Genomic DNA, 22864 nt, shown 5'->3' on the forward strand with positions numbered 1-22864 from the left:
ACCATCTCATCCACCGACCTGGCTCCACTTTGGGGCATGCCAACACTTTGAGTTACTGCCCGCTGCCAGAACTTCTTGCAGAACCTGCCCCCGAGACACCAGTCCTGCTTATTGACTGTTTAGAGACTGATCCTGTTGTCCGCCACTCTGCAAAAGACTCCACCATCAAACAAATTTTGAACTGGGTGTGGAGGGGGTGGCTCAAGGGGCCTGCTGGGTCTGATTTCAAAATGTACTATTGTAAGAGAGATGAATGTCTGTGGTTAATGGCTGTTTGCTGTGGGGAGACTGGGTCGTTGTTCCACCCAAACTGCACATTGCAGTATTAGAGGCTTTACACGTAGGGCATCCTGGAATTGTCAGGATGAAGTCTTTGGCCAGGAGTTATGTGTGGTGGCCTAACATGGACAGGGAGATTGAATAATGGGTGGCTACCTGCACACCGTGCCAGGAGTCCAGACCAGCTCCCCCAGAGGCGCCCGCTAAGGAGTGGGAACGACCTCAAGCACCATGGTCTAGGGTGCACATTGACTTTGCTGGCCCAGTTCATGACCAGACATTCCTCGTAGTTGTGGACACCTACTTGAAATGGCTAGAGGTAGTCCTGATGACCTCCACTACGGCAGAAGCGGTCATTAAGGTACTGCAGAGACTGTTCTCCATGCACAGCCTGCCCAACGTCCTAGTCTCTGACAACAGGCTCCAATTCATGGCCATGCAATTTGAGACCTTCTTAGCAGCACAGGGAATCAGGCATGCCCTGATCACGACATTCCATCCGGCCTCCAATGTTCAGACAGAGAGAATGGTGAGATCTGCAAAAGAGGCCCTATCTAGGATGGGCCCGTGAGATTGGCAAACATGGGTTGACCATTATCTTCTAATTCAACACATCACACCCAGTGCCACTACAGGGAGAAACCCCTCCGAACTTCTCATGGGTCGCTGACTAAGGTCCCACCTAGACCAGCTACACCCAAACTATTCTGCCACATCGCCCCCTGACTCCGCAAGCAAAATTCGGAACTTTAGCGTAGGGGATTCAGTTTACGCCCACAACTATGCCGGGGCAACTCTGTGGATTCCTGCCACAGTGTTAGGCATCACTGGGCCTCGCTCTTATCTGGTAGAGGTAGAGGATGGTCGGAATTGGAGAAGGCACGTTGACCAACTCCGTGGCCGCCTCTCCCGCTCCACTCTTAGGCAGCCAGAGGTAACTCCTGCATGAGTTAGCCAAAGCCCTACCCAAAAGGAGCGCAAAGTCACTCCTTCCACAGCCAACTCAAACCCGAAGTCACCGGGATACTTAGCTTCTTGTGTTGCAGGCTCACAGCGAGCTCTGAGCGAACCGGCTCTAGAAGCTCCAGCCGCGGCCTGTGAAAGGTTCCAGGAGCTTCCACCAAGCGGAGCTGCGGAGCAAACAGGTCTGTCCGACCTGTCCAAAGAACACCCTCCGACTGAACTGCGCAGGTCAGGCAGAGCTACCAAAAAGCCCGCCTACCTGCGTGAGTAAGTGACCAGTAGGATTATTCCATCTAAGAGGGGAGGGGTGTTAGATACTAGCTTCAGTTATAGTGGTTTCCACCAAGGTCCTCTGTTCCAGCGGGAACAGAGGTTTAATCTCATTGGTCGAAGGGTCTGACAGCTCCCTATAAAAGGGCTGCTGTCAGACTCAACCTTCGCTGGATTGTTCTCACTTGTACTTAATAAAGAGCTGTTGTTACCGTTAGCCTGTGTGTGCCTTTCCATTACCCGATCTACCTGATCCCCTTTTTCCCCAGGACCTCAAACCATGTGATTCTGTCCACCATTAAACCATCTTTCCAAGCAGCCTCTGTGTTTCCAATGTCTTTTTCCCCACTTGGAACTGAACCCAGAAGGAATCTCTTCCAACAATCCCAAGCGTGGTGTTTCCAAGGCATTATAAAGGGGTGCTAACACTTTGCGTGATGTGGATTCTCTATTACCCTGTTAATGCAGCTGAGGTCTGCCCGAGACTCCAAATCCCATCCCTTCCTTCCAAATAAACCTGAAATTCGTCCTTCTTCAAAAGAAGACCAAGAGGGTCTAAGTAAGGATAGATGTGAGGACCGCAATGCTTACTTTTCCGCTAGGAGTAAAAAGATCTGCTCTTCTTCAGCTGAATCCAGCCAACTGGCACAGAAGCTTATGGGGCTGCCACATTTTGAAGGCAGGTGTGGGTCACCCTGGAAACCACAGGGCAGAGTTGCTAGGTGACTACCCAGGTAATAAAGGAAGGACCAAGGAATATGGGGGGCTCAAGGTAGTAGCCTCCAAGTTGGATCCCAACCTGATCTTCAAAGATGGCCAACTAGAGTTGAAACTCAGTTCTGATTTAATGATAACCACCATTCCCAGTATTAAGCCAGGAGTCAGAACTGGTATTCCTCATTTCATTTTCCCCCCCAATTAAAAAAAAAGATTTATGAGTTTCTTCCATGCAGCCTCAAAATATATGAAAAAGGAATAGGATTTTTCTGGGGCAATTCAATCAGATTCACTGATTACAATACAACACAATACAATAGCAGAGTTGGAAGGGACCTTGGAGGCCTTCTAGTCCAACCCCCTGCCTAGGCAGGAAACCCTACACCGTTTCAGACAGATGGCTATCCAACATCTTTAAGACTTCCAGTATTGGGGCATTCACAACTTCTGGAGGCAACTTCTGTTCCACTGGTTAATTGTTCTCACTGTCAGGAAATTCCTCCTCAGTTCTGAGTTGCTTCTCTCCTTGATTAGTTTCCACCCATTGCTTCTTGTCCTGCCCTCAGGTGCCTTGGAGAATAGCTTGACTCCCTCTTCTTTGGGGCAACCCCTGAGATATTGGAAGACTGCTATCATGTCTTCCCTAGTCCTTCTTTCTCTTAAGCTAGACATACCCAGTTCCTGCAACCGTTCTTCATATGTTTTAGTCTCCAGTCCCCTAATCATCTTGGTTGCTCTTCTCTGCACTCTTTCTAGAGTCTCCACATCTTTTTTATACATACATAATTTTTATTAAGCTTTTTACAAAACAAAACTATCAAATTCAACATCCATTCTTCCCATTCCTAAGACATCAGTGTATCTCCTTTTGTTTAGCATTTTACATACTTTCCATTCGTTTTTCATTTGCAATTTCCTCTTTACATTTATAATTCCTGTAACGTAATATTTACATATATCATTATTCTACTTTCATTCATTATTCCTATTCTCTAACCACTGATACCATTTGTCCCATACTGTATAGTATTCTTTTTCTTCTTTATCTTGCAGTTTGAGAGTTAATTTAACCATTACTGCGCAGTCCATTATTTTTTTAATTATCATGTTTTCGGAGGTAAGATTCACTGAATTCTTTTATTGCTTACCTACAACAATGAAAAGAAAGAAAGAAAGACAAACGAAACATAGCATTTAGTGATTTTATTCTTTTAAAATGTTATTTTAGTGTTTGAGTGTTTTAACTAGAATACACACACACACACACACACACACACACACACACTTATTTGTGTTACAACCCCTGGTATGCCCACGTATGGGAGGGAGCTCACTACTAGCACAAATACAACACATATATACTTCTCAGCTCTGAACTGGTGTATTTTCGGGATGATATTCCTGCAAACCCTGTTATAATTTTATACTTATCCTTTCCTATTCCCTTTTCTTCATTTATCAAATCCTAACTATTTTTCCCTCCCTATGTCTCATTCTTGAACATATACATATATATTAATACTTCCTTTTCTATTTTCCCCCTTCTTCCCCCCACTCTGCCATTCTATAGTGTCCCAACTGGGTTCTATCTCTCTCTCTTGCTTTCTTTTCTAGATTCCTTTCTCTCACCAATCATAAAATCTTCCCCACGTCTTGAAGTACACCAATTCCTCTTTATCCTTTAGTCCCTTCCAACTCTTGTTATTCTGTTACTCTATCCTGTATTCTGGTTGCAAAGAGATCTGGATGCCTTTTGATCACAATTTCGGTTTAAAATTACGCTGGAAAACAGGACAAAGAGGCATAGTTGCCGGAAAGACACGACAATAGCAAGGGCTCTGAGCAGTGTGTTATCTGAGCAGGCAGGTGAAACACGGATGCCCCTATTAAATAAGCAATGATCAGACAAAAGACCAGCCTGGAAAAATAAGTATACAGCTATAGGGGCAATTCGTGCCAACTTAATTCGCCAGCTACTCTTTCGACACAGACACACTCAAGTCATCGGATAGGTGCGGAAGAAAAGAGGCGAGTTTTTAGCTGGCACCCCTCCAGGTGCCTGGATCTACAACTCCCATCCTTGACATCAAGCATGACTTTTTTCAATGGGAGGGAAATATCCCCCCCAAAAAGAATCAATCAAACAGCAAAGAGGGAAATAGTGGGAAGAGACTAGGAAAAGCCCTGGGGAAAACTACTGGAACAATAAAATTAAAAGTGAGAAAAAGGATTCAGAAGAAAAGATACAATAATTATAAAAAGAAGAAGAAGTTAATAGAATGGGATCAAAAAAGAAAATTTGTAAGAAGTGGAATCTTTGAGAGATGAAGAGAAAAAGGCTAGAGAGGAGGAGGAAGGGATATAAGGTACATATTAGTAGTTTAAAGGGAATTGCATTAATATTATTAATGGTGGACAGTTGATTAAGACGTAAGGGAATTATGCCAACATTATTAAGTGTGGATAATTAATGTTTTTAATGTAAAAACCCCTGATTTTGATGACGAATGTTGCTTACAGCAAAACAGACCAACAGAATGAAATGTGAAATGGCAATTTGGTTTTAACTTTGAAGTTAATTTAAATTAAGAGACGAAGATGAAATGTTAAAGGGTGGAATGGGGAATTTGGGAAACATATGTAGCGAGTGTTATTGCAAGAGATTAGAAATTAAGGGTGATTAGTGATATTGTTTATGTACTAAGAAGAAAATAAGTTTAAGATTAAAAAACAGGGAAAGAGAATAATATGGCTGAAATTGGAAACAGAGATATGATGTAAAATGGATTAGGTATATGAGAGGATGCAAAAGAAAAGATCCAGACAACACTTTGTTCATAAAATATGTAAAAATTTGCAATAAAAAGAAAAATCTTGGGGAAAAAACCCAGGCCTTTTCGATCAAAGATGTCTGGAATGAATGAAATTGTGAATTAGGAAGGGCTTTTAAAGCTTTTAGTTTTCTAAGCTTTTTAGCCATCAATGGAATCTGAACAAACGGTTAGCATTTGGATTTTAAAGGGATACACGGGGAGGCCTCTACTTAGAGCCACAGCTCAGCCCAAAACATTCATCGCAAAGTGAGATGTTAGTTAAGTGAATTCTGCCTCATTTTATGAGCTTTCTGGCCACCGTTGTTAAAGGAACCTCTGCTAAAGTTAACACAATTATTCATCAGTGGTGGGATCCAAATAATTTAACAAGCAGTTCTCTCTCCCTATGACCAGCTGGATAGGCGTGGCTGGGTGGTCATGTGACTGTGTGGGCGTGGCCAACCCAATGTCACTCATGTCGAGGGGCGCTTAGCCTTGACTGGCCTCTCGTGACTGTGGGAATGCTGCAACGGTCGTAAGTGTGAAAAACAGTCACAAGTCACTTTTAACTTTTTTTTAAACTTTTTTTTAATTGAAAAAGTTTTATACAAACAAATTTTCCCCCTTTTTACCCCCCCCAACATATAATGTAGATCACATACAGATACTGTACCCCCTCCCCTCCCCCCGTCTTAAAATAGATTTCTCATTCAAATACTGTACCCCCTCACCTCCCAACAATCATAATATAAGTTTCTCTTAAACTAACAATAGCCCATTAACCCCTCTTCTAAATTGATTAAACATATATAAATCATAATATAGGTTTCTCTTAAGGTAACAATATCTCATTAATCCCATCTTCTAGGTTAATTATACATATATATTTCCCCACCCTCCCCCACCTCCCAATCAAACCCACCCCCCTGACTTCCGCTATACACCACTCTAACAATTCCAAGCATCCCATATATTATTTACTCTGATCATCTGTCAATTTAAGCATTCTTACCTAAAGGTATTCCTAGTCTGATATTTATTCTGTATGTAATCAATCCATTTTACCCATTCCTGTGTGTAATCCTCCTGCTTCTGACCTTTTAAGAAAGCTGAAATTTTTGCCATTTCAGCGAACCCCGCCACTTTCTGAATCCATTGATCGATTGTCGGTAAAAAATCTTTTTTCCAGTGTTGAGCAATCAACAACCTAGCTGCTGTAACCATATACAAAACCAATTTTGTTTCCCCTTCAGTAAAATCCTTAGTTATACCCAGTAAAAACATTTGCGGCGTGAATTGTATTCTTTTCTTAAAAACATTTTGCATAACCCACCATATTTTTATCCAAAAAGCTTTTAACTTTGAGTGGTCACTAAATAAGTCAAGGATCACTTGTACAAAAATACTAAAAGCTGATACCACAAATGGCAGAAGACATGAGACTGTTTTGCTACTGGAAAGATACAGGTTGATAGATGGAAGAGTATAATTTAAAACTAGTTAAACTTAGTGAAATTTAGTGACAATAGATATAGTCAAATAAATAATTGATAATGATAATAATGTATACAATGTGTAGTGTTATGATAAGTAATAATTGGATATGAATATTGAATGGTACCCATGAAAGGAAGATTAGAAATCTTTTTGATTATATATAAAGGTTAATAAAAAAGAACTAAGTTAGATACAGTTAAGTCTTGATTATTAGGGAGGAAAATGTTATGATGCAGGATATAGTCAAATAAAGGAAGGATAATGATAACGTATGTATGTATGTATGTATGTATGTATGTATGTATGTATGTATGTATGTGTTCAACATAATGAAACTGGATGTAAATTGTAAACAGTGATTTGGAAAGAAGGATTAGAAAACTTTGTTATTAAATATTATGGATGTTTAGCTAGAATAGGACATAAGGATTCGGTGTTATTGGAGGATTTTAGAAATAGTAAATGAAATGCCAGTATGTGGTTATGTATTAAATCTTGGTATATTTTATGATGATGGGCGTTTAAACAATTATAATCAAATGAAAATGGAGGTATGATGATGGTAACATGTATAAATATATTTGAGTTAAAATACTTGAGTTAATATGAATTATGTTTGTTGACTGTGGAAGAGATGCACGAAAGTCTTTTGTAACCAACTGATACACTTTACACAGTATGTAAAGAAGGATGTGTTGTGTTTGTTTTGAAAATTAAAAATAATAAAAAATTATTTTAAAAAAATACCAAAAGCTTCTTTGCTTGCAAAAAGCTGCCCTAAGTGCCAGTCGTTGGATTAGAAATGGGGAGGTACACACTGAAGATCAATGAATCACAGCCGTCATGGAAACCTAAACCGTCTGAATACCTTCCTTTTCCTCAGCAATGCCTGCAAACCGGAGTTACAAATCAGGCAGGGTGCCAGAGCACATTGAGGAAGAAAGAAAGAGAGAAAGAGAGAAAGAGAGAAGAGAGAGAGAAAGAAAGAAAGAAAGAAAGTAAGAGCGTGTTGGGGAAAGCCCCCCGACTACATTTCCCAGCAGCGCCCGCGGCTGGAGCGGACGAAGGCATGGATGGGCGGGGCCCTTCACAGCGGCGGCTTCACTTTCTCCGCCCACGGGGGCGCGCACAGCGCATGCGCACAAGTCGCCGCCACCTTTCCCTCAGGGATGGCAGTTGCAGAGGAGCGCTTTTATTTTTGGCGCGCGCGCGCGAGAGAGAAACGGGGAGGCTGCGGCGATGGTCGTCGTGCGAGGAGGGCTCCCCTTAGGTTGAGGAGGGGTCTTGTTTCCCCCCTGTCTCTCATTATTTATAGGACGCTTATCTAAAACCTCCCCTCCCACAACAATGTTTGTGAGGTAAAAGGAATTACCTCAGGAAAAACAGCTGGGGGAAGGTGCAGAAGGGAGATCGACAGGCTCCTCCCCCGCTTATTTTAGGGAGGCCCCTCCCCCAACCATTTTGGGGAAGCCCCTCCTCCCCTTGCTTTCGCCACACACACCCCGCCCTTCCCGAGAGCCCCTCAGCCAGGCTGAGAAGGGAGGGGGGCTACTAGGAGGAGCAGGCGGTCACGTGACCCCTCCCCCCTCCCTCCCCGCCTGCAGGTTGCTGCCTGCAGTTGCACGTGTGAACGGGGAGCGCCGCCGCCGCAGCTGGGTCGACCGCCTGACCCCCTCCCCTTTTCCCCCCTCCTTTGTTAGAAACCCCCTTCGCCCTCCAGGGCTATCCAGAGCCATGGGCGACCCCCGGGACGTGGTGCTGGGGGATGTCAACTCCAACCTGCTGATCGGCTGCAGCACCGGGGACGCCCAGCTGGACCGGGCGGTGGGGCAGTGGCTCTGCTGGGACAAGGTGTGTGTGTGTGTGGGCACTGGGAAGGTCCCAACCCCCCTTCCCCAACCTGCCCCAAAATAGGAATTAATAAGGAATAAATAGATAAAGGGCGTGGTGGCCTTTGGGGTGTGTGGGGAGTGAGACCCCCCCAACCTGGTCAAAAATAGGAATTAATAAGGAATAAATAGATAAAGGGGGGTGGCCTTTGGGGTGTGTGGGGAGTGAGACCCCCCCAACCTGGTCAAAAATAGGAATTAATAAGGAATAAATAGATAAAGGGGGGGTGGCCTTTGGGGTGTGTGGGAGATGAGACTCCCCCCCCCCAACCTGCCCAAAAATAGGAATTAATAAGGAATAAATAGATAAAGGGGGGTGGCCTTTGGGGGGTGTGGGGAGTGAGACCCCCCCAACCTGGCCAAAAATAGGAATTAATAAGGAATTATTAAGGAAAGGCGGTGGTCTTGTGGGGGGTGGGGGGCTCCTGTCAAGGTCAGGTAAGTGGGCATTTGGCGATGCCAACCCAGCCTGGAGACCAGCCCAGGTTTTGCCCACTTGGCAGAGTCTGGGCTGGGAAGGATGTTGGAGGAATGTCCACCAAGACAGGACCACAGCAGGTTGTTGTCATTGTTGTTGTCGTCTTTTACAAATGGCCTGTTTGTGCCAAAATGTGCTTTCTTCCTTTGCTGTCGCTGCCCTTGGCACCCAGTGTGTGTGTGTGTGAGGAATTCATGGTTGGGTCCCTTGGAAAGACCCTGTTCCTTTAGATGAATTGATGGGGGGGGGGAAATCGAGGTTTTGGTGGCTCCTTTTTTGGGGGGATCCACAAATCGTATGCACAGACTGCCGCTTTTGTCAGAGGGGAGAGGAGCTATTACAGACTGTCTGATTTTGGGATGGGAGGGAGATAATAATGTGTTTGGAAATGCTTTTCCTCTTTCTCCAGAACCCGGTTTTATGCAATTGCGACACTGCGTCCTGAAACGGTATTGTTTTAAGAAATACTCAGTGTGATGTAGCCTTGTAAATCTTGTCAGGATAGGCAGTGAGAGAAAATGTCTGAGGGGGAATGGATGCTTTGCAGTTCTCTGCATTAAATTTATACTATATATATATATATATATATGTATGTATGTATGTATGTATGTATGTATGTATGTATGTTTGTTTGTGTGTGTGTGTGTGTATGTGTATGTGTGTGTGTGTGTGTGTGTGTTTGTGTGTGTGTGTGTGTATATGTGTGTGTGTGTGTATATATATATTCCTAGTAGGAAATTACATATATATTATATATAAAACCCATGCTTGAAGATGGCAGGTGAGATCCTGCCGAAACGTTGCAAAGACAATATCAACCTTACACGGGAAAAGACCCGAATACAACAAAACCAACATATCTACACCCGTGAAAATCTATATGCGCTATTCTGCCTTTGGGATGCTATGAAATAACATGAGATTAAGTTGATTTATCTTAAGCTGCTCACAGGTTTTATGGCATCTCTCTGGAAGAATAGAATATAAGTATAAAAGACACATACATATATACACACTATAGCTTGTGTTTGGTCTTAAAGTTCATTTCCTTAGAAAATTGAACTCATTCTATTCTTATTACAATACAATATAAAAATACATCAGTTCTTGTACAGTAAAAAAATCTTGCATACATGACAGGTGAACATAAATTTTAAAAAATCAGGACAGAATAAACTATAAAATAATGCAAGATTAATTCACTTATTAAATCTAGAGTATAGAGAAACCTAGTGTTTCATCTCATTTTGGGAAGATAAAGACATTTTAGAAATGGATAGCAAACACATGAATTCATGCTTTCTAGTGCTATTTCTATTTATAACCCTTTGTATGCTTTCTTTTTGCCTCTTTTGGAAATGACTTCCAATTGGCATCCCTTTGCACTCTTTTTGGCTACCTTATTTCAGGTTTTTCCCTGTCCAGAATGTTGGATAACCTTATAGGAAATCTACTAGTATTGAAGAGGGGGAAAAATATGCACATGGTGTGAGAGCTATCTAAAAGCCGGAGTCTGCGTTTTGGAAATTAATGAGCATTATCTGTGGATGACTGGCAGAGGGGAGGTTCTGTGTAAGTCTGACTGTATTGCACAGTAAAACTAGGGAGCATATATTAAATAAAATTCCGGTATGTGGCAATGGACAGTCCTTTAGTCCCTCCCCATATCCCACATTTTAGTCAGTGCCATCACATTTAATCACAATAGCCTTATATGGAAATCTGTTTGTTTGTTTTTAGGCAAAAGGACTATATAGCAGTATGTATACATACATACATACACGGGTGTATGTATGTTTTTGTGTGTGTGTGTATGTTTGTATGTATGTATGTATGTATGTATGTATATGCTTTAAAGCTGCTGACTTTTGCATCTTAGGATGCTTAGAAGACTAGACCTGTAGGAATCCTAGACATTCTATAATAATTAGAATAATTCCATAAACCGTGTAGCTTCTTCATGTGAAAAAATGTGTTACAGGTCATAGAATTGTGTGCTGATGTTTTCATAAGAAAACATCGGTTTTGGAAAGAATATTTAATACAGTGTATCTCAGCTTGGCGACTTTAAGATATGTGGACTTCAATTCCCAGAATTCCCCAGCCAGTATGCTTAATATTCTAATGAATCCTATATTAAGTGTTGGATCTTTCAGAGATTATGAACCCCAAAGAGAGGGGCCATCCAAATGACTTATTCTCAGATTGTGGAGCTCTTCAATTTGCTTGCTTCAAGAACTCCCCTTGGGCTGGGAAGCCTATTTTAGGCTGCAGCTGTCTCTAAAATGGGATAGAGGAAATGATTAATAACATGCCACCAGATGCACAGATAAGAGGAGAAAGTGGAAGCTACTGCTCGGATTTGAGGGATGCCGGCAGAAGCAGAGAACTGGCTTTTAATGTTCAGCTAACATTAAAGATTTGTCTCCTGGCTTGGCCAGGTAAAAGAGATAAAATGGGGCAAAACCCACTTAACAAATTTCTCACTTCGCAGCATAAATTCTGGGGTCCATTGTTGTCATAAGTCGAGGACTAACTGTACTTATTTCAACTGAATCAGGATGGAGTTCCTTTGTAGAGTTGAAATCCATACAGCTTAAAGTTGCTAAGGTTGAGAAATACTACCTTAGATGCAAAGGTGAAGGAATTACACAATGCAGCTTGGGCAGAGTGAACTTCATTGCCACAAGTGGGGGGAGGAAAACCGAACTTTTCCCCCTACTCACAGGAAACCTTGCAGAGTTTTTGGAGGCCACATTGGCCAGGCAGTCAGTTAGACCTGCTCCCCCCCATCACACACACCCATGCTAAACAGTATCTTATAGTAGATCTGAAGGTTAAAATTGTGATCTGATGTTATTTATGATTAAATGAGAATTCATTTTCCCTATTTCCCAACAGCAAAGAGTTAGCTGATGCAAGACATGTACCTAGAAATAACATCAGTTCTTACTGGAGCCTTGGATGTTCTCAGCCAGGAATATGACCTTGTTTTGAGAAAACCTGTTCATCATTCTAGCAACTACTTCTTGCTTTGCTGTCTTTTGCTTATTGTCAGATTTTCAAATATTGTTTTTTCCACCTCTCTTTCTATTGTTACTGCTGGCAAATGACGTGGAAAGGATATTTTTCATGTGAAGCTTGACTTGAAGAGGTTACCAGGCTGGAGAGTACCAACCGGCACAGTTTGGTCCACCATTACATTTCCTGTTTGAGCAGGCTTCCACTCACAACCACCATAGCATCCCCATAGTCAGGGGATCAGAATTTGGACCCTTGGCCACTGGCATGTACTTAAGATAGCTGCAGCATCCCAAGGTCACATGGTCATCATTTGCAAGATTCTCAGCTGGCTTCCAGCAAGAGGGGGGGGGAGGGGGGCAGATTTACCTAACAACCACCTGGCTCAGCAAATGGAAATTCTGTTCTCAATTGCAGTCTTAAGTTGTGGACTACCTGTATTGCAATCTTACCTACCTTTATTAGGGAGGGAAGTTCACAGTAAGGCCCATTTTGTATGTATGTATGTAAGCTGTACAGCAAGCAAAGACAAAGCGCTAATTGCAAGTAAACCACATGCTAAGTCGTTTTGTAATATTCTTTCAATAAGGAAATTCAAGCTGGCTAATTCTTTTGTCACATTTAACAAGGCTGAATTACCATCTTTATTAACAGGAGGTTGAATTCTTTTGAGTATGTAATTAATATTTGGGCAGAGAAGTCTGTATCAATGCCAGTGTGGCATTCTTTTCACAGGAGCTAGAATTTCTGTTGCTGGGTAAAGAGATCGTTATTTTGGACCACAGATAAAGAGATTTGGGAACTACTGAATCTTATCAGGATTGTCTAAAGGCGATCTCCTCCTATTGCTCTTTCTAGCAGAATCTTAAATGGCTTTTAACTCAAATGTCATATTCCGTGCCCTCTATGGAAACATTCCAGCTGATGGAAAACTACAGGGTGAGCCCAAAATTTCCACGCTAAGCAAGATAGTTAAACGAGTTTTGCCCCATTTTACGATCTTTCTTGCTACAGTTGTTAAGTGAACTAGAGAACATAGAATAACAGAGGTTTGGTAGGGACCTTCCAGGTCTTCTAGTCCAACCCCCTGCTTGAGCAGGACACCCTATACCATTTCAGTATATTCATTTTATCTATATCATTTCAGTTGTCATTTTAGTAACATGGTGGCTAAGTCTATCTGGCTTCCCCATAGACTTTGCTTGTCAGAAAGTTGCAAAAGGGATCACCTGACACCCCCCCCCACTGCAACTAGTTGCTAAGCATTTGAATTTTAATCATGTGACCATGGGGATCCTGCAATGGTTGTAAGCGTGAAGAATGGTCATGTCACTTTTTTCAATGATGTAACTTCAAATGAATGGCTGTAAATTAAGTACTGTTCTTCTTTTTGACCATCTCTGACTTTTTAAGTGATTCTTGGTAATTTGAGGAAAGAGTACTCTCTTAAACCACTGTCGGATTGGTACGTGCAGTCTACCTTCCCTTAAATTCTCAGAGAAGAGAGAAAGAGGTGTTATTCCATGCCTCCATAGGCAGGGTATTCCATGATTTGCACATTTAAACTATATGATTGCTGACTGATGTTATAAAAACAGAAAAATTGGGATAATGCATCTTTGCACAGATTAATCAGTGCAAAGATCCATAATCCTAAATTTTCTGGGGGGTTTTGCCAAGAAAAGTTAAAAGACCTTGAAAAATAGAACAGTATTTCTTCCTGTTGGAAACACCCATCCATGGATTGGGGAAAATTGTTCTGTGATGGAATCGAACTCTTTCCTCTTCTGCCATCCCAGACAGAAACACATGAATCTTGAGTGACTTAGATTTCATCATGCATGAATAAACCTCAAAGATTTACAGTATATGCAATGAGAATTTTCCTATTAAAATGTAAAATGCATTTTCCTCTCCTTTCGCTGTTCAAGGCAGTGTAAAGTTCTTGTCCTGTGAAACGCTTCATTTTGCAGTTTGATGGAGCTAAACAGTGATTCAGAGCATCATTTGCACACGAATTAGACACAGCCTGTTTACCTCATCTAATTCATGTGCAAATGATGTTCTGAGTCACGTTCAGCTCCGTCAAATTTCGTGATTTTAACAGGAGAGCATGTTCTTTTATTCAAGACTGATCTTTGTTGAGTTCTTTCGAAGGTCAGCCAGATCTGGATGCCAAACAACTAAGCTGTTTTGAAACGAGGTGGGCAGCAAATAAATTTAATTAATAAAATAAAAACATTCTTTTCTTTGAAATGCATATTTTTCAGTTTCCACCAACTGACCAATGGCTGGCAGTTCCTGGATCCCACAGCTGGCTGACCTCTTTGTGGTAAAGGTCAGGCTTCTCACTCACCCCTGGGACTTTGGATGCCATTGCCTTTTTAAAGTGCCTGTAAAGAGGCCGTGAGCTGCAAAGATCCGCTTGTGATCCATCCGGGATTTTGTTGTGCTTGAATTTGTTTTAAGCAGTTGCACCTAAATCAGAAGCTGCAGGGCATGTTATGCAGTACAAATTGCACTCCCAGTGAGCTATCTTCTTATCAGCCAGCCATCTTTATGTTTGGCAGAAACATGAAAGCATAAACTTGCAGCTTTGCAAATCCTTGGGTTTCACAGAAAGAATTTGGCAAAACAAATGATAGCATGTACAAGGCTTTCTGAGATCAGCAACAAAATTTTCCTCCAATTATAGCAGGTTGTGGCTTGTTCTGGGCTTTTATTGACTGTAATCAAAGTGACTTCTGACATTTGAATTATGATTAATTTTTGTAGTTAATAGTTTATTATTTATTAGTATTTATTATTTATTAAATTTGTTTGCTGCCCATCCCACCGCAAGGCAACTCTGAGCATTTTACAATATTAAAACAAAACCACAAATATACAGTATGTATAAATTACATTAAAATAGCAGTAAAACACAAGTTATAGCTACAGAAGGTTACAGATAAAATTCAGAACTTTGATTGTTAACGCAGGCTTAGTGCGGAATGATAGACTGTTTTTGTTTTGTATTTTGCACTTCCTTCTGCTTGCATAATTTCTGTAAGTATGTCTTGGAATTTAAAATATGCTTTAAGTTATCAGTTTGTGCAATTGTATGAACCCATTAGGAATGTGCTGGTTTGATGCTGGACTGACCTGAGTTCTTCTACATCAGTCTTTCCTTAGGCATGAAAGCTGGTTGGGTCACTTTTGGCCTCTCATTCTCTCTCGGCCCAACCCACCTCACAGGGTTGTTGTTGAGTGGAATATAAGAAGCAAGAGCATTTATTTATTGGCTTGCACAAAATAAATACATGGAATACATGTCATCCTTTACATATGACCACAATTGAACCCAAAATTTCTGTTGTTAAGCAGGTCAATTGTTAAATGAGTTATGCCCCCCATTTCACGACCTCGGTAAGCAAATCGCTATAGTTGTTAAGTGAATCATGTGGTCATTAAGTGATTTTGGCTTCGCCAATTGACTTTGCTTGTCTGGGAAGGTTGAAAATGGCCATTCCAGGATGCCACAACCAAGTTTGACCACGTGACTGTATGTGAGGCTGTAACAGTATAGCGTGAAAACTGGTCAGAAGTCTCTTTTTTCAGTGCCCTCTCGTGATTTGTGACCAGTTCTCACAGCTATGACTGTTGCAGCATTTCCCCCCAGGTCACATGATCAGACTTTGAATGCTTCGCAAACAGGAAGCAGTTACTATGGTTACAGAGTCCCAGGGTCACATGATCGCTATTTGTAACTTTCCCAGCTGGCTTCTCACAAGCAAAGCCAATGGGGAAAGCTGGATTTGCTTAGAGACCACATGATTCACTTAACAACAGCAGCGATTCGCAAAGGCAAGAAAAGGTAAAATGGGCACGACTAGTTTAACTTAACCTTGCTTAGCAATGGAAATTTGGGCTCAATTGTGGTCATAAGTCAAGGGCTGTCTGTAGGGTATTTTGAGGAGCCCTATTTTGTTTTGTTTCATTTGGAGTGTCTTTAAGGTCATTTTAGTTCCAGGCTGTCTGCATAGTTAGATTAGATTAGATTTATTGCATTTCTAAACCGCTCCCTCTCCCCAAAGGGACTCGGGGCGGTGTACAATCAAAAGTTAAAAACATATATAATTATATAGTTTTATGTTTTATCTCTTTTTATGGATTTTTTAAAAAAAAATCAGTACGCCACTCAAGAGTCCCATTGGATTTGGACAGCTATAACAAATTTGAATGAATGAATAAATAAATAGGCCAACGTGGAAGAGTCAATAGAGAGAAACCTTGCAATAACTCCAAAGGTTTTCAGGCAGCCTCTGCTGATGGACGGCTAGGGAAGCTGGAAGCTGAGTTGAATCAGGCTTGGTTCCCACTCACTCTTGCAAGCAGTGAAGATGTTTTTGGCTTAAGTGGCTTGCTTGCTTGATTGTACGTGGCAGAGTTACTTTCTCTGGGGTGCTTGGTGCTCTCTTAAACTGGCGGTTTTCTTGCAGATGTTTTATTGCCAAACTAGGTAACATCATCAGTGTTAGAAGGGTGTTTGGTTTGCTCGCGGTTTACCTCACTTCTTCTAGCACTGATGATGTTGCTTAATTTGCTAATGAAATGTCTTCAAGAAAATAACCAAGTTCAGAGAGCACCAAGGGTTGCACAATCTTCCTCCTCCCCACAAACCCCGCCTCTCTTCTAGCACTGATGGTGTTATCTATTTGGGTAATGAAACGCCTGCAAGAAAACCACCAACCACAGAGAGCACCAAGGACCCCACAGATCAACCCTGAGCTACAAATATTCTTTTCTATGAGTTTCTCTACTAGATGGCATGACTTCCTTTACAAAGTCGTTAGCCCACTAGGAGCACGTGATTATGGCATGTGAAGTCTGATCCTGCTAATTTTCTCCTTTGTAGAATCCTAAAACCAAGGAGCAGATTGAAAATCTGTTACGAAATGGGAAGAATAAGGAGCTGCGTGATCGTCTGTGCCGCAGGCTGACCTTTGGGACCGCCGGTCTCCGTTCCGCCATGGGGGCTGGCTTCTGCTACATCAACGATCTTACCGTGATCCAGTCGACCCAGGTGAGTTCCAGAGCCAATGTGAAGGCTAAAAGCTCTTTGCCCCACTCCTCTGTCCCACATATGACACCAGATGCTTTGTTGGTGCCCCATAATGCATGAAAGACGTAACCTGAATCGGAAAAACAAATTTTAAAAAACATTGTTTAATATGAGACGTGCCTCTGATATATCCTGGGTACATCTAAAGCAGGGGTCTTCGGCAACTTTGAGATTTGTGGGCTTTAACTCTCAGAATTCAGCTAGGATATTGTGTGGATTTCCAATCCCAGAATTTAACTTTAAGATCTGTGCACTTCGTCCCAGAATTCAACTTTAAAATGTATATAAGATGTATTTAAGATGTATGGACATCAACTACTTTAAGTTGAAGTCCATTCATTTTCAGGTTGCCAAGGTTGAGAAAGATTGATCTAAAATCTTTCTGCCATACTCTTCAACTAAAAAGGCTCAAAAACGGACACTAAAGCAAAGCAAGTTGTGTTTCCTCCTCTTGCTGCCAAATTTCCATTTGACAAAATGCAGCAGAAAAGGGCAAAATGGAAAGGGAGAGAGAAATGGAGAAGCGACATTTGGCTGATTTTCTGCCATTTCTGAATTTCTGCTGTTGCTGTCCATTTACCATTGCGGTTGCAGGCAAATTTTCAATAGCTTAGAGGAACCATGGATTTACCCTAAGAGAAGGTTATCTGAGGCAGGACTGGGAGGAAGCAAGAGCTGGCATTGCTTTGGAGATTTTGGCATTGTGGAGGCTGTCCACAACCCTTCTTCCTGTTGACTAGGCACTCAGCGTTCAACGAAACAGATTCGCCCAGTCTTGTTGAGTAATCCTAAACGGGGAAAAAAACGCTTGGGGTTATTGGTGAACTTGGCTTAAACCTCCCTCACAGGATAAAACAATAAAGTGGAACAGGGATTGCTCTCCTGAGCTTCCTGGAGGAATATTAAAACAGAGAGGATTTGTTTTTCCTGAGCCTGCCAGAATATTACAGGGTTTTTTAAGAAAAAGATTTAAATGGAAGAAGCCCTGAGGAAACACATTTAGAAATGAGCTCAAATTATTTTCGCGTGGCTCTATTAAGAAACAAAGTGCTCATTGCTTGAAGTGCTGTCATTTCCAATGAGGGGAACATCGCTTTTTTATCTGATTTTTAAAAAAAGAATCTTGGGCAAAAGTGACATTCCAAGGAAGGCTGTGGCAGTGAGACAGTGTGGTTCATGTATAGGTACTCTTTGGCTTACAACAGTCCATTTAATGACTGTTTGAAAAAAGAGACTTATGACCCTTTTTCACACTTACAACCATTGCAGGATCCCCATCATCACGTGATCAAAATTCAAATGCTTGGAGATGGGTTCATATTTATGATGGTTGTAGTGTCCTGGGGTCACGTGATCCCTTTTTGTGACTCTGACAAGCAAAGTCAGTGCGGAAGCCAGATTTACTCAGCAGCCTTCTTACTAACTTAACAACTGCAGTGATTCGCTTTACAACTGTGGCAAGAAAAGTCATAAAGTGGGGCAAACATCTCACTTAGAAACAGAAGTTTTGGGCTCAATTTTGGTTGTAAGTCAAGGACTACCTGTATAAACAGAGGCTTTCGTTCTTCATTCTCTTTTCTCTGAATTGACCATGTGTGAGTGGTGAACTTATTAACAATCTTTGTTACGAGTATTCGAAATATGAAGAGGTTGTGTTTGGGTGCGCAGGATTGAATAGCCGGGGAGATGTCTCCAGCAAGATTTGCTGTGCAGTAAAGTAAACATGAATTAATAGGATCAAGAGTGGAGCAGGTCAAGAGGCCTTGGATCACCGTGGGAGCATGCCAAACTCTGAACTTCCTTTTTCTTGACTCCCAAGTTGGTCATGCTCTGAAAGCCTGCTCGGCACATGCTGGCTTTGTGTTTTGGTTTGCTGGGAAGAATGTGCAGTTGGAGATTGGCTGATTAATCTTGATCGGCATTTCTGGGAGGAAGTTCATGTTCAGACACCAGGGAGTCTCTGTCTTGTTTTGTTGATTACATTCTGGGCTGCTGGATGTTTGCTTCCCCTCTTCTTGTGGGTTGCATGGGTAGCCTTTCTCTGCTATTCTTTTGATCTAGCAGAATTGTTGTGGTTATTTGGTTATGAACAAATCCTCCATTTAGGGCGTGTCAAATTTTTCAGCTTTCAATTTCCAAACATTAGGGGTGCTCAAAGGTTGTGACATGCCTTGGGGATTGTAAAGATCTTTTGGTTACTTTAATATAATTAAGTTAAGTTTATTGTCATTGCACCTTGTACAACGAAATTAAATGCCATCTTCAGTGTACATTATACGTAAGAAAACTATAAAAAAATAAAATAAAAACACACATCCTTCACGTTCTACACAACTGAATTGAAAACCCCCATACTCCATTAATATTACACTATGCATTAGAATGCAACATAGTTACTGCCCTGGGATAGAGGCTGTTTTTCAGCCTATTTCTCCTTGTTTTTATTGTCCTGTACCATCTGCCAGATGGTAATAGTTCCAAAAAAGGGGTGCCCAGAATGAGCTGGATCTTTAAGAACATTTAGAACTTTCTTAAGGCAGTGGGGGCTCTAAAGCTCTTCCAAAGAGGGGAGGGGGCAGCCAGTGATCCTCTGGGCAATGTCGTTAACCCTCTGGAGCGCTGTCCTCCTCTGCCACTGTGCAATTGGCAAACCAGACACAGGTGTAGTAAGTTAAAATACTCTCTATGGTGCAGCAGTAGAAGGTCGCTAGCAGTTTTTCATTTAGGTGTTGTTTCCTGAGAAGTCTCTCACACACACACAGTATTTTTGGAGGGAGGGAGGGAGGAAGAGGAAGGAATTAATGTTGCCACAAGAGACTTAGAATAATGCTGATGTCTTGTAAATTTTTAGTAGTCACCCCAGGACTAGTGAGCATTTTTTTGGGGGGGTTAATGAAGGTTTTTTCTTGATCTTATCCTAACTGCCAGCCAAGTGTCCATATTTAATTGAGGAAGATCGGTCAGCTGCCTTATCCATCCAGTGATATATCTTGGGTAAGTTGCAAATTGCACTTAGTAGTTGCTCTTTATGTTCTAACTGCATTTGCATCTGTAGTAGCCTTTAATAGGCTGGCTTGTAGTTGGGTAAAGGGTTGCTTTTGGTCCTTACCCCTCCCCCCCAATATTCCCCATATCAGCCTTGTATTGCCCCATTGATTCTACTTAGAGGATAGAGATAGAGCAGGGTGGTTTATATCCAAGAAAGTCCAAGTAAAACTGTAGAAACGTGGCTTAACCTCTGACTTCCACATCCAGGATCGTTCTTTCTACTACACTGTTTCTCAGCCTTGCTGACTTAATAATGTGTGGACTTTAATTCCCAGAATTCCTCAGGCAGCCCTGCTGTAGCGTGTCTTGGAAAATCCAGATTTTCTTCAACATTGCCTTTCACAGCTCATTTTGAGGTCTCTTGGTTATATCTTTAGGGTAGCATTTCTCAATCTTGGCAGCTTCAAGATGTGTGGACTTCGATTCCCAGAAGCCTTAGTAACAACCATGCTGGCTGAGGAATTCTGGGAGTTGAAGTTCACACATCTTAAATTGGGCAAGATGTGGACATTGTTCTAATAAATGAATGGAATCCAGAAGTTTTTGAAATGAACTAATGTCTAGAATTGGTCCCTACCTATACATTTTACTTATACATTTTTAAGTAGGTTTTTTTTTTGTTTAATCCATGTTGCAGCCAGCCCTAAGAAAAGAACTATGCAATGCAGATTTATTGAGCAATCGGTAAAGATCCAGGCACTAGGTCTCCTGAGTGGGATTTGTGCTGACCAAAGTACCAGGCACTAAATCAACATTCCCCCAAATAGCCATTTTGAGCCCCTGTTGGATTTGTTCAAAGATACCATCTGGGGTGCATAATTTGAACCCCCACAACATGATTAGTTTGGGAGAAATTTTAAAAAAAATCAGTCCACAAGGTATGGGCACCTATGCAGAACACAAAAAAGGGAACCAAGAACAATATCAGGTGTCAGGTATGTAGACGGTAGACTAAAGTTTCTCCCTGGGAAAATTACAAGTTAGAATGTGAAGTCTTTGCTTGCCTGACTTTGAGGCACCTGAGTGCTTCAGTCTTTTATTCAGGAGTAGCACAGTTTCTTCTGTTTGTCATGCAGGGCATTTTAAGATTATGCTGTCATGCAGTCATATCTCAGCTTAATAAACTATAGGAGGTTAGAGTGTTGTTTGGCCTATGTGATAGATCTTCACCTCACTTCCTTTCTTCATATCCCTCCCATCCTATCGCTTTCCTACCCTCCCTAAAATTTTGCTTATCCAGAAAATGAGCTGAAAATAAGTTAAGATTTTAACTGACTCATTTTGAACCTGACAGTGGTCCAGATACCAAAGAATAACAAATGGAAAGCTTTGGGGCATTATTGTAGTTAGCTGTTGTGTGGAGAAAAGAGGCTGCTGATATATTGATCTAACTTAAATAGAATTATCTGAATTAGTACACTGTCTTTAGCCTGGAATGGCATGTTTGTTTTGGAAATCTTTATTGTGTGAGGATATAATGGACCGTTATACCTAGGATAAATTATTTATTATTCAGCAAATATTGTCCATTGTTGAAGTTTACCTTAGCGGTTATCTCCACCTTATTGGCACTTGGTGAAAGCGACCGACCCAGAGTAGTTCTTTTTGTTTTTCTTGCAAAGTGATTCAGGGATCAGTAGCTTCAGATAGTAGCTGATCCAAAGGCTCAGAGACTTTGGGCCATGACAGACCCCATGTAAATAAGAATTACTCCTTATCGTTCAAAAGAAAAACACTTTATGTTTTCATTTGTACGCTGCCCAGAGTCACTTGTGTGAGACAGATGGCTGTTTAATTTTGAAAAATAAATAACAATAAAACCAACATCAACAGTATTTCCCTTCTTGATAAATTGGCATAGAAAGATGGCAAGTTTTCCTCTCAGGCTAAAGAACAAAACAACACAATGGAGCAAGGACAGATTCTTTCATCATTCCGGCTGAGGAAGCTTCTTGTGGAGGAATTACATACCTCTTTTTATTAACTTATTGATCCATCTATAGCAATATTTCTCAGCTATATTGGCTTTAAGATGAGTGGACAGCCAAGAATTCAGGGAGTTGAAGTCAACACATCTGAAAGCTGATACAGCTGAGAAACACTGATCTACAGAGAAGGGTATAAAAATAAATTGTACTGAATTTCTTTTAACAAAAAAAAAATTCTAAAATAACTTGTTTAACCATTATGCAGGTAAACATGTAAGGCCTATCCAAGAGTGATGCCTTCTGGTCTACGCAATAGAGCAGGAGTATCAAACTGGATTTCTTCAAGGGCCAGATCAGCATTGTAGATCTCTGCTGGTCAGCTGAGGGGTGAGGGGAGGAAGACAGGATGGACGCCTCCTGCAGCACCCTTCTGTGCCAAAACGGGGTGTGTGGAGGGGGCTGTCTTGCGCAGCGCCCCATTTTCAGCCTGAACGGCCGCCTCTAGCACTTTGCTGCCTCCCCTCCCCCCAAGATCCTGTATTCTCCTTTTCTCTCTTTTCCTTTCCTGCAGGGCATGTACAAATACCTTGGGCAATGTTTTTCCGACTTCAAGCAACGTGGTTTTGTGGTAGGATATGACACGCGAGGCCAGGTGACCAGCATGTGCAGCAGCTTCAGGTATGGACTTGGTCCAGATTTAAAAGTCTAGAAGTAAAGAATGCCTCCATTTCTCTTGCAGAGGCCAGTATTAATAGTTTGAAGTGGAGAACAAATCTGGAAAAAAAACCAACACATTTTTTTCCTGCAAATAAGCACAAGTAATAAATGTTAATTAATGCTTTTCGTAGACCTGACTG

The 22864-nt window shown here is 41.6% G+C and overlaps 1 protein-coding gene across 1 annotated transcript in view; it reads left to right on the plus strand.

Annotated features, from left to right (window-relative positions):
* The first annotated feature begins 7720 nt into the window (after window positions 1-7720).
* Window positions 7721-22864, plus strand: part of PGM2L1 (phosphoglucomutase 2 like 1) — a 35933-nt gene continuing 20789 nt past the window's right edge. Inside the window, exons 1-4 of the mRNA XM_081951220.1 lie at window positions 7721-7897; window positions 8240-8390; window positions 16825-16992; window positions 22579-22685. Of these exons, the coding sequence (XP_081807346.1) occupies window positions 7887-7897; window positions 8240-8390; window positions 16825-16992; window positions 22579-22685 (437 nt within the window). The 5' untranslated portion in view covers window positions 7721-7886. The remainder of the gene's footprint in view (window positions 7898-8239; window positions 8391-16824; window positions 16993-22578; window positions 22686-22864) is intronic.

This window comes from Natrix helvetica (genome assembly GCF_964273705.1).
Source record: "Natrix helvetica genome assembly, chromosome: 4".
In the NCBI taxonomy this organism is placed as follows: Eukaryota; Metazoa; Chordata; class Lepidosauria; order Squamata; family Natricidae; genus Natrix; species Natrix helvetica.